The sequence below is a fragment of the Phascolarctos cinereus genome, unplaced genomic scaffold (assembly GCF_003287225.1).
Source record: "Phascolarctos cinereus isolate Bilbo 61053 unplaced genomic scaffold, phaCin_HiC Scaffold_1;HRSCAF=81, whole genome shotgun sequence".
NCBI lineage: Eukaryota > Metazoa > Chordata > Mammalia > Diprotodontia > Phascolarctidae > Phascolarctos > Phascolarctos cinereus.
Window position 1 is genome coordinate 270,472,541 of NW_027555514.1, and position 12,962 is coordinate 270,485,502.

At 39.9% G+C, this 12,962-nt stretch overlaps 1 protein-coding gene and 1 pseudogene across 1 annotated transcript in view; both read right to left on the reverse strand.

Moving 5' to 3' along the window:
* LOC110205608 (sodium-coupled monocarboxylate transporter 1-like) overlaps positions 1 to 12,962 on the reverse strand; it is an 88,178-nt gene that overhangs the window by 31,242 nt on the left and 43,974 nt on the right. Inside the window, exons 8-9 of the mRNA XM_078150427.1 lie at positions 11,460 to 11,548; positions 3,596 to 3,708 (exon numbers count right to left, since the gene is read on the reverse strand). Coding sequence (XP_078006553.1) covers positions 3,596 to 3,708; positions 11,460 to 11,548 — 202 coding nt within the window. The remainder of the gene's footprint in view (positions 1 to 3,595; positions 3,709 to 11,459; positions 11,549 to 12,962) is intronic.
* LOC110205631 (ectonucleoside triphosphate diphosphohydrolase 6 pseudogene) lies at positions 923 to 1,777 on the reverse strand (annotated as a pseudogene).

The following is a 12,962-nucleotide window of genomic DNA, read 5'->3' on the forward strand; positions in this document are numbered from 1 at the left end:
AACGTATTTTTATAGGTTCAGTTTGCCAGCATTACTGTCAAAATTAAAACATTATTTTACACTACAAAGCAGAAATAACCTGCTCGGTGTTGTTGCTGTCGTCAGTGCTCATTATTCAGTCGTGTCTGACTCCTCACGGCCCCACAGACCATAGCACACCAATGCTGTCCGTGGGGTTGTCTTGGCAAAGGTACTGGAGTGGTTTGCCATTTCCTTCCCCACAGAGCCGGTGGGTCCTTCCAGCAGGCAAACACAGGGTAAGTGACTTGCTAGAAAGTGTGCCAGAAGCTGCATCTGAACTCAGGTCTTCCTGACTTCAGGTCCCGGGCTCTATGCATTCAGCCACCAGCTGCCTCCCCCATAAAATCAACAGACAGAATAATCGTTTAAGTAAACGAAAAGCGTCTAGCTCACTCCAACTCCCCTAGTAGAGCCACAGAAGTCTGCCTAGCCATCAAGTATGGGTTGTATGAACAATGAACAAGCTACATACCTTCAAAACCGGACTAAAATACATCCTAAACTGAATAACAAAGCATTTGATTGCCAATACACTAACATCAATATAGATATACCAGGGCTTAGCACTGAAAAGGCAATACAATGAACTAATAGAAACTATCCAAAATATAAACAATGAGGTCATTGTTAAAAATCAAATCATAACAAATTAGGATTTAATTAACACAGTTCAGAAATGTTTACTTGGCTGGTTCACCAAACTAGTCCCAAATGTTATTCAATAGAAGATGGAGTCACAAATTCTACAAAGGTGTCAGGTTCTCATGGGGACTATGGCAAACTTTTGTGGAAAAACTTATGGAGTACGATCACTGATCCCTCATTAAGGCACTCAGGGGCTCTGTTCACAGTGGGTTTGGCAATGTTCTCCAAACTAAGGCTCATATTAAGGCCTCAGGCACTATGAGGTTTTGTTCTGTTGTCTGTTTAGGGAATCACTGTAGTGAAAAGTGGCTCCCAGACTTAATTGGTTTCAATGTCATCAATTTTCCAAACCAGCTTAAGCACTCTGGTTTTCGGAAGTCCAAGTTCTTGGCACAGCAAACTAATATAGGTAAGATCCAAACAAATAAAAAGATTCTCCTGTAGGTTAACTGCCACAGTTCTACAAACATATTTTGCTGCAATCTCCAAGTCTTCTACCGTGAGACTGCCTTCTTTCCCCTTATCTATGAGAGTGACTTTTGCCACAAGATCGTAATAGTAGGAAAAAGCATAAAAATCCAAGCTTTTTACTTCTTCAGTTTTACGCACTTTACAAAGAAGGATTTCTGATACTCTTGGAGCACAGTTCATACAAGTAAACCCCTGTTTTGTGCCCTGCAATTTTGTATGTCATTTCAGCATCCTCCCATTCTTCTTTAAAACGGGGAGGAAAGCAAGGGTTGAACCAACTCCTTGTCAGGTTTTCTCTCTACTCCTAAGACTGCAAACCTTGCTGACAACAAACCAAGTTCCAAGGAGCTATATGAAGACTGCTTGTAGGTTCTACTGAACATCCACAATGAAGTTATACACCCATCTGGTATATAATGATGTCCGGAGGGTGACCTCAATTTTTGGAAGAAATTCACCTCCTAAATCCAGCATGCCCAAACTGTTCTTTCTTAGAGTTTTTAAACTGCCTGTCAAAAAATTCACTGTGATCCATGCTGAAACTCCTTCATCAGTTCCACTCATTATGGAAACAAAGTCATCTCCTACAAGGAAAAAGAGATGCCTAAAAACCCTCTCTTACCTTCTCTCACAACTTTTGAGCCTTTATACCTAGAAACAGATGCACCTGTTGCCTTATGGGTCACCACTCACCAGATAACAGTCACTTCTCTGGGCCCCATTCTCCTCCTCTTGAATGAGAACCGGATGCACTAGATGCCCTGCAAGCTCCCCTCCAGGTCTAAAACTCTGTTAGACTTTGTTGTCGTCATCATCACTAACCTGTACATTTTTAAGTTTTGCTAAGCTCTTACCATATTTGATTCTTACAACAACTTGATGAGGAAAGTCTCATTCCTAAGAACACCAGGGACAGGCCCTGTTAACCTCACATGACAGATGAGGAAACAGATTCAAAGAAGTTCAGACTCCACCACTGACAAAAGTAAGGGAGTGTCAGGGATTCAAGGGGAACCACAAGGTTTCCTAGGAAACTTTTATTTTGCCAGAGAAGTGGCTGGAAGAGATTAAAGAGCTCGTGGAAGGACTCAGAGAAAAGGGGGCTCCGTCTTATATTCACTGTTATTGCTTGCTGTCTTTCCCTTCAAGGCCCACACACAACTGTTGGGCTGAATAAAGGGGAAAGCAGTCCAAAATATATTTCTTCTCTGCACAAAAGAACACAAACCATTGAATACTTCTCCTTCTGCTCTTAAATATGTTTATTTCATTCTTTTAACAAAATATTTAAGTGAAACAGTTTATGGTGAGAGACCTTTCAGTGTTGAGATACAACAACTACGACAATTCATATACATGCATTAACTTATTTTCCTTTACCATTCACTTATTTTCATGGAATTAAACTTTTTTATTTTGAAAGTCTTAAATTTTCTATATAAAGTGAAATGAAGAATCCAATATGTGGACAAGATTGTCTTTATAGCAACATAACATGTAGTTTACTGCTGGCTTGGGAGCATCTCATGCCAGCAACCTCCAGACCAGAGCATAACCATCTCCCTCACCCCTGGCAGGAATTAATCTATTCAGCTTTGGCTCTCTGGAATTTCATGACTCTGTGAGAGTCCAATTTCATCTAACCTATTATATATAGCTGGCCCCAGATCACACTTCACGCCAACCACACTAGATATCTCAACATACTACCATCTACCCTGCTAACATGAACATTCCATTTACTCTGAGAACTATGGAATGAAGCCAACACTACTGGAAAGGATGTTACCGTGGACAGCCATTTGACCTCAGTTATCATCTGTGACTTCTCAGACCAAAACTCTCCTCCTGGACACCACTCCCTCATATGTGCTGCCCCTCCACTGGACTCTAAGCTACTTGAGAACATGGCCTGTGTCACTCTTGCTGCTGCACCGACCTACTCTGTATAAATGCCTTTTCAGTTAATTGGTCAGTTCTCATTGCACCCTTACTCAAGCCAGAAGATGATACTTCCCCTATTGTCCTTTTTCAGAATCTCATTAGGGTATAGGCCTAATGGAGCAAGTAGAATTATACTGAATATGAAGGGTCCTAGGTTCCTAAGAGGCCTACATATTATGTAATCAAAGACATATCAACAGTATATTGCACTCTTATATCTTCAATTTACATACCAGAGCACCCTGAAATTAGCATTAAAACAAGTCAATGGAATAAAGGGACAAAAAAAAATCCCTTGCTCCTATACTATAAGCTGAAACATCAATTAAACTTAGAAGAATCAGGGCGACTGATGACTAAGTGGTCTGACTTTTATCCAAAAAGGGGTCCTTTTCTCCTGGAAATGTACTGCTGAAACAGAGCTACCCCTCTAGGCATAGAAATTTTTCATTATCTCTAAGCCCAATCTCAATGAAATAATGTGAGAAATATAAAGTGTTTAGTATGCACTTACTTGTTCCTTTAGAAAATAAAGAAAGAGTCTTTTGTGAAGGTGAACTTAAATGAGGTTTGATGAGATCTTCTACAGTTACAGCCGCTAAAGCACTGATACTGGAAGATACTGTGCTATATGAGTATAAAAAAAAATAAAAATACATGGTTAACTGAAATCACAACGAATTAACACCTAAAAAAGAGAAAACAACAAAGAAAATCACCATCCTCAATACAGTCATCAATTAGCTAATAAATTGCCACTGATGACCTAACTTATAGAAAAAGGGACGGGACCTGTGATTTCAAAAGTATAGGGAACTCCCAGACATGTACATTCCTTCGATCAATACAGGTTGGCATCTTTTTTTTTTAACAAAGTCTTACAGAGGTGCCTAGAACATTGAGAGGCTAAGTGATTTACCCAGGGTCACAGAGACATAATATATCCCACCTCAGGACCTCTTGGTTTCAAGGCCAGTTCTTTATCCATTACACCACAGCTCAAGACAAAAATAACACATGAGTTTTTTTAAATGATTATAGCTTTTTAAAAGTTCTTTCCTTATTTTAAAAAAAGCTATATTATTTTTAACAACTACTTATTTTTGCCTTTAGTTGTGCTGATGACAAATGTTTTAGTTATATCAACTTTTAGAAAGTTAATAGGTCATCAGCTGTGTTACAGTGGATAAAGAGCTGGCCTAAAAACCCAGTCTGTGAGCGAAATTTGCATCTGTATTTTTAAACTAACAAGGAAAAAAAAGTAAGTTTTGAGGGAAAAAAGCAATTCCGCATTTGCCTACCACTGCATAATCCTGTATTTGGGTGTAAATACACTGTTTTAGCAAGAAAGAAGAAAGAATAATGATTAAAAGTCAGGAGGCCTAGTTCTGTCCCCAGCTTTAGCCTAAGCCTTGTCTCATTATTCTTCATGAGATGATTAATATGTGTCCTATGTGCCTCATGGAATTGTCCTCAGAACAAATGAACTTCACTTAGAAGGATGGCGGGTACATCCTGAAAGGAGACAGCATGGCCACTGAAAACAGGAGGGCTATTGCAGAAATCCACTGAGGGAAGGGGTTTGTGGCCACGAGCCTCAAGGAGAAAGAAATACTATGAGGAAAACAATGCAATGGGTGGCAAGGAGAGCTCAGCAGGCACCACCACAATCCCCTACTTCTGAATATTCTGACATGAACAGCAGCTCCAAACTACCCCTGTCCCCATTCCATAACCTGACACTCCAAACCCTGACCCTCTTTGCTCTTAGTACACACATACCCTTCCCCTCCCCAAACTAAACTGACACTTGAAATGAGGTCATCAGTTTCTTACAGACTATCTACTAAATCCACCAACCTGGCCTGCTTTCCAATTCAGAGCCCTACTGAAATGCTCCAGTCTACTGCTACAGCCAATAATAGCCAGACTGTTCGGTCTCAATGACTGCCAAAGGGTCTTCTTTAATGCCCTATACTAATGCCACCATCTGTTGGAACATCAAGGTATTTTCTTAAAATGCTATTAAATGCAGATAGCATTTTTTTTGCAACAACCTGCAAAAATAAATTTTAGCCATCTTCTTGAAAACACGTGAACTTGGCCTGTGCATCTAAACTTCACCTACTGTGCATGAGACAGCAGGAAATCAAACAGTCAGCATTTATTAAGGGTTGACTTACTCTGTGCCAGAAACTGAGCTAAGTGCTAAGATACAAAACAGAACCTACAAGATAAAAACAGAGTAGATGGAAGAAGCCTCAGAAAGGATAGTTCCTGACTAGCTTAGGCTTGGAAAGGCCTCTTGAACAGCAGCTGAATTTTAACAAAACCCAGAGATTTCTGAAGGAAAGGCAAGAAAGAATATTCTAAGCCCTGGGATACCCAGGAGAAAGTCATTAAGATAGGAGATAGACTTCAGAAAGCAAGCCAAGGTAGCTGGATAGGTAAAGCGTGGAGGGGAAGAATGAAAGAAAAGGAAGAGATCCAGCTGTGATGAGCTGTTTCTATTTGATCCTAGCGGGGGATGGGTCAGAATTACACTTTTGGACTTTGGCAGCTGTGTAAAGGACGGATTGGAGTATGGAGAGACTGGAGGCTGGGAAATTAAGAGGTTACAGAAATAATCCAAGTAAGAAGTGAGAGAACTTGAACTAGGGTGGCAATTGCGTGAGTGGAGAGAAAGGGGCATGCACAAAAGATGTTCTATAGAAAGAACTGCTAAGATTTGGCAAGAACAGAGTGCATGTGTATGAGGAGTCAAGGGGTGACACGTAGATTTCAAACTGCAAGAATGTTCATATCCTGGAGAAAGGTGAAGTTTGGCAGTTCTAGGGGAAACACAGTGTTTTGTATACGTTGAGTCTGAGATACCTAAGGGACATTCAATTTGAAATATTCAGTGGGCTGATGGTGATATGGGAATGGAGCTGGGGATATAAAGGCTAGAAAAAGAGATGTATAATGATGGTAATATTTGTGCGGCACTTAAGTGCTTGCAAAGTGCACTACAAATATCTCATTTGATCCTCACAACAACCCTGGAAGGGAGGTGCTATTATCATCTCCATTTCACAGATGAGGAAAGCAAGGCAGAGAGAGATAAAATGACTTGTCCAGGGTCCCACAGCTAATAACTACCTGAGGACAGATTTGAACTTACATCTTCCTGACTCAAGATCTAGTGCTCTATTCAATGTGCCATTTATATGCATAGAAATGATCATTAAAACAATGAAACTTGGGAACCAAGGAAGAGAGAAGAGTGAGAGAAGGGAAGAAGGCCTAAGACAAACCCTTGGGCTACACCCAGGATAGTGGGCAAGAGAAGAAATGAAATTCCAAGAAAAGTGTATTAAATAAGGGGCAAAATGCTTAAACGTTATTTACGTTCACCAGTTTTGCATCTAGAGTTAGGTAGCACGGTGCTTAGAGTGCTAAACTTGGAATCAGGAAGACCTGAGTTCAAATGCTGCCTCCAACACTTACTATGTAATCTTTAACTTCTCTCAGCCTCAGTTTCTTCATATATAACAATGGGAGCAACAAAAACCTTGTTTAAAATTTAAATTATATTTTTTCAATCAGCAAAAATCCATCTTCTTTTTCTCCCAACCCAGCTCCAAATGAGACTAAGAGAAAAACAAAACCCTTTCTAGGCCAGCAGACGCCATTTCTGCACAGACCCTATCAGAGTCCTACACGTCTTTGTCAGGAGGCTGTCTGGACTCATGGCTGACCACAGCACTGATCAGAATTTCTCATTCTGGAGGCACGAAGCCCAGATGGTAGAATAAAGGTAGGGACTCGCCTGAGCTCTCCCCCAAAACCCCTCCAATACCTTTAAAAACTACTCTAAACAAATTCTGGAGCAGCAGACCCCACAAAAAGATGGAGTGAAACAAATTTCCAGCCCAAAACAACCAAGAAGGTCAACAGGAAAGGTCTGTTGCACCAGGCTGAGAGAGGAGCACAGTCCAGCACAGCCCTGGCCCCAGCAAACCAGGAGCAGGCCTTGGGAGTGACCAAAGCAGCTGCTTCTGGAGCTCTCGGCTCACAGATGCTAAGGGGACCGAACAGCTGGTCAGAAGGAGATTACAGGGGTCTCTCTGCTAGCACTGAGGTACAACTCTGATGCTCTGCTCACTTGGATCTGGGTTGCAGTCCTGGGGTGAGGAGGAGTACTAGCACAGCAGAGCTTACAGCAGCAGTGGAGAGGGGATTCTCCTTACAATTCCAAGGCAGTAGAGAATGTTTGTGGTCACTCACAGACCATAGCACAGGCCAGGAAAAGAGTGAACATCTCTGCTTACACCATACCACCTTGGAAGAACTGAAAACTTACAGGTCCCTAGAAGTATCTCTGAAAACAGCTTGCACAAAACCCCTGAAGTTTGGGCCAGTACATCCTCCACCTACCTTAGTAGTGGAAGTACAGCCCTACCTTAACAAAGAGTTAAAAAGTCAAAAAATGGGCTGGGAACATGAGCAAACAACAGAAAAAACTCTGACTACAGAAATTTACTTTGGTGACAAGGAAGATCAAAACATCCACTTAGAAGAAGGCAACAAAGCCAAAGCTCCAAAGAAAAATATGAATTGGTCTCAGGCCACCGAAGAGCTCAAAAAGGATTCTGAAAATCAAGTAAGAGAAGTAGAGGAAAAGTTGGGAAGAGAAATGAGAGTGATGTAAGAAACTTCTGAAAAATGAGTCAACAGCTTGCTAAAGGAGACCCAAAAAAATACTGAAGAGAATAACACCTTAAAAAAATAGACTAGACCAAATGGCAAAAGAGGTCCAAAAAGCCAATGAGGAGAAGAATGCCTTAAAAAGCAGAATTGGCCAAATGGAAAAGGAGGTCCAAAAGCTCACTGAAAAATATAATTCCTTAAAATTAGAATGGAGCAAAGGGAAGCTAATGACTCTATGAGAAATCAAGAAATTTTAAAACAAAACCAAAAGAATGAAAAGAAATAGAAGACAATGTGAAATATCTTATTGGAAAAACAACTGACCTGGAAAATAGATCCAGGACAGAGAAGTTAAAATTATTGGAGGACTAACTGAAAGCCATGATCAAAAAAAGAGCCTAGACATCATCTTTCAAGAAATTATCAAGGAAAAATGCCCTGATATTCAAAAATATTGGAAGAATCTACTGATCACCTCCTGAAAGAGATCCCCAAAGGAAAACTCCTAGGAATATTACAGTCAAATTCCAGAGTTCCCAGGTCACGAAGAAAATAGTGCAAGCAGCCAGAAAGAAACAATTCAGGTATTGTGGAGCCACAATCAGGATAACACAAGATTTAGTAGCTTCTACATTAAAGCATCAGAGAGCTTGCAATATATTCTGGAGGTCAAAGGAGGTAGGATTAAAACCAAGAATCACCTACCCAGAAAAATTGAGTATAATCTTTCAGGGTAAAATATGGACATTCAATGAGATAGAAGAATTTAATGCATTTTTGAGAAAAGACCAAAGCTAAATAGAAAATCTGACTTTCAAATGCAAGACTCAAGAGAAGCATGAAAAGTTAAACAGGAAAGAGAAATCATAAGGGACTTACTGAAGTTAAACTGTTTACATTCCTACATGGAAATATGTATTTGTAACCCACAAGACCTTTCTCATTATTAGGATAGTTAAAAGGAGTATATATGGACAGAGGGCACAGGTGTGAGTTAAATATGAAGCAATGATATCTAAAAAATAAAATTAAGAGGTGAGAGAGTAATGTACTGGGAGAAAGAGAAAGAGAGACGTAGAATAGGGTAAATTATCTCACATATAAGAGGCAAGAAAAAGCTTTTACAATGGAGGGGAAGAGGGAGGGAGGTGAGAAGGAAGAGTGAACCTTACTCTCATCAGAACTGGCTTAAAAAGGGAATAACATACACCCTCAATTGGGTATAGAAATCTATCTTACCCTAGAGGAGAGTGGGGGGGGGAAGGGGATAAGACAAGTGGAGGGGGTGTGACAGAAGGGAGGGCAGACTAGGGGACAGTGTAATCAGAAGCAAACACTTCCAAGGCAGGAAAGGAGAGAAAGAATAGAATAAACAGGGGGCAGGATAGGATGGAGGGAAATATCATTAGTCTTTCAGAACATGACTATTATGGAAGTGTTTTCCATGACTACACATGTATAAACTATATCAAATTGCTTGCTTTCTCAATGAAAAGAGTAATTGTAATCTATAACTATGAATGCATTTCTCTTAAAGTAGAAAGGGAAAATTCTGTGAATGAGAAAGCAGTTTTATTTTTATATCAGAATTACTAGGGCATCATTATCTAATAAGTTTCTTTGGAATTACAGGAATGTAAACACTACCTTTATTTTAACATTTGAGCTCATTAAAAGTGATTCATAATTAGGTTGCACTTAATTTATAAGAAAAATATCTCAAGCCTGCAGTAACTAACAAAAAGAAAAAAGAACAAAAGCTTTAATGTTGACTTCCCACTTGTGTAAAACAAAAGATTAAACCTAGATTCCTATGACATTCATTACCATCTTGTGGTACTGTTTTACAGCAACTGTGACCAAGATGTATTTGTCACTATTAGATAATGCTTTCAATGAGTAAGGGAACTTGGGATTAGTTTTATAGAGTTTTCTATTTAGAAATTCCTCTTTTGGAATTCCTAAGTCTGGCAAAGCTTTGGGATAAAGGGGGAAAAACTCCAAGAGTTGTGGTTGTAGAGAAGCACTAATTTTAAGAGAGGGGGGGAAAAAAGAACTTCTCTTTCTGTCACAGTGATTTGTCTATCCCAGGTGGCTATGATTGCATAAGCTGCTCCCCTCCTTCTGCTCGCTTCAATCTGCATCAGTTCATACAAGTCTTCCCACATTTCTCTGAAACAATGCTTTTCATCATTTATTATAATACAGTGGTATTCCACCACATGTATAACTTGTTTAGCTAGGTGTCACAGTTGATTAGAGCACTGGGCCTGGAGTCAGAAAGGCCTGAGTTCAAATCTGGGCTCAGATACTTAGTAGCTATGTGACTCTGGACAAATCACTTTATCTGTTTGCCTCAGTTTCCTCAATTGTAAAATGGAGATAATAACAGCACCTACCTCACAGTGCTGTTGTGAAGATAACATATGTAAAGCACTCAGTAAATGGAAATGAAAAAACTGATAGAGTGAGGTCCTGGTGAAGATGAGAGAGCATAGGCAGAGTCAGAGAGAGGAGACTGCCCACTTGTTCCTTTTCCTTTGTTCTCCCCTCATATGATAGCCCTCTTCTCTTTCCTCACTGCTCTCCGTCTCCCTTTGGTGATCTTATCCATTCCCATATACCTCTTGGAGAACTCTCATGTTTCCATTCAATCTCCAGCTCAGGCTGTCAAACACCAGAACTACTGAACTAAAGAAGGAATAGAAATAAAGATCATCAGGCAGATTTCAGAAAAACCTGGAAAGATTTGTATAGACTGATGCTGAATGAAGTGAGCAGAAATAGGAGAATGGTGTACACAGTAACAGCCATGTTTGTGCAATGACTAACTTTGACAGACTTAGCTCTTCTCAGCAATGCAAGGATCTAAGACAACTCCAAAGGCATCATGATGGAAAATGCTACCCACATCCAAAGAAAGAACCATGGAGTCTGAATGCAGATTGAAGCATACTATTTGCTCTTTTTTTTCTTTTGTGTGTTTTGTTTCCTCTTTCTTGTAGTTCCTCCTATTGGTTCTAATTCTTCTTTACAACATGACTAATGTGAAAATGTGTTTAATAGGAATGTATATGTAGAGTTTATATTGACTTGCATGCTGTCTTGGGGAGGGAGGTGGAGAGAAAATTTAAAACTCAAAAGCTTATGGAAGTGATTATTTATAACTCAAAATAAATTAATAAAAAATTTTTGAAAAAGAAATAAAGATCATCTAACCCAACCCTCTAAAAATTAGGACACTGCGGCCCAGAGAATTTATGAGGCACTGTGTGGTATCATGGGCAAAGTGCTGGACTTTTAGTGTAAGCAGAAACCTGCCTTTAAGTCTTGCCTTTGAAAATGTGTGACCATGAGCAAGTCACTTAATCTGTCTGAGGTTCACTTTCTGCATCTGCAAAATGGGCATATTTAGAATACCTACTTTGTGAGGTTATCATGAGAAAAGTAATTTAAAAACCTTAACCTATAATATAAGTGAGAGTTATTATTACTGCCCATGGTCATACAGTGAGGAGGAGAATCAATAACTAAGATTTCTTCAAATCCTAAACTACTATGAAACTATAAAATTATACTGAACAGAATAAATGATTAAAATCATTGTTCAATCTGACCACTGCCAAAATTTTACCTTAACAGACTTTGAAGGTGCCCATAACACACTATAAAAAATTCATTCATACCTCAATGTTCCACTATAAGCACATGCCACAAAAAGTCCTGGAAGTCCTGGAGAATCACTTAGAATCTCCACTGCTAAATAAGACATGAGCTGAAAACAAAAATCACACAAGTTAAATGCTTTTTAATATAATATGGTCAGAGCTTTGAATATTACTACCTTCTGTGAAAGTTCCAGTCCTCACAGTCTCCCTTCTCTAATTCCTATTAAAATTACTGTCTTCAGCACAATTAACAATTTATCATGTACTAAGTCTCCATCTGTTCTTACTTCGAACTTCACCATTCTATCCAACAGTTTAGACCTCCACTTCAGTTCTGGGGCACCTCTACTCATCTGAAGGCTCACCCACCTAGGGACATCCATATAGTAGCAGAAGATGGGAACACAGGCTATTTCCAAAGCACAGCTAGCTCTATGGTAATGGAACAATTTAAAAAATGTGTTTGCTGCAATTTTACTCTGACAAAGATTACAACTCCTTTGCAACTGACCAAATTGTCTCTGAGAGTCACAGGTCTACTACTGGTCCTACCAGAGCTTATTCTCTACTAGTCATGTTCAAGAGCTCAAGTCACCTGCAAGACTCCAGAAGGAATCAAAGTCTGCATTTAGTGGCGGGAAAGTATATTCATCCCCACAAAACAGGGCTATCAATTTAAACTAACAACTTAAAAGCATTCACCAAAAAACTCTAAAATAAATTTTAAGGCAAGACAAATTCTTTAGTAAATTTTTATTGTTCATTATCTCTAAAAGTATAATTCATTATGTTTATTAAACAACTCATTTGTCCAAGGTACAGTGATAGATGTTGTGGACAAAAATACATGTTGTTCAACTTCCCCTGAGCCCTCACCATAGCAGAGCAATCCTCTGATTCCTCCCCAAGTGATTACCCCTACAGGAAGTCTCACACCCTATAGAAACTATTTCAAACTTTCCTTTCTCCTCTGTACTCTCTCCTCTCCCAGCTTTGAGTGTTGCCTCCATTAGAGGTCCCTAACAACACCTCTTTGCCTCTTCATCTCAAAAGCCCCTGGCATACCTCCAATTCCATCCTCCTCTGTACTAGACTCTGATAAAGAGGTGGCTCCACATCCTTTCCTCTCCCTCACTCCTCAACCCTGACAATCTCTTTATGATCTCTTAACTGTCAAATCGGATGACCTTTCTTTTTCCCCCATCTTCTGGACCCCTAACTTGAGCCTCCCTCTTCTTGGTCTTCAGGACATGGCTCCCTTCCAATTCTTGCCCCTAACAAGCCAGACCACCATCCCCTCTCAGGCTCCTCTGCTGACTCACCAGCACTAACAAGCCTCTATCCTAATTGGGCTAGGGTCCCCCAAGGCTCTCTGCTCTCTACATTTCCTCACTTGGTGACCTCATCAGCTCATCAGTGTCTCTACACAGACACCTTTCTATCTAGCCCTGGCCTCTCCTCTGAGACTCAAAGTCAAGAAGAACTCCTTTCCTCCCAAACCCAGCCCCTTCTTATTTCTGC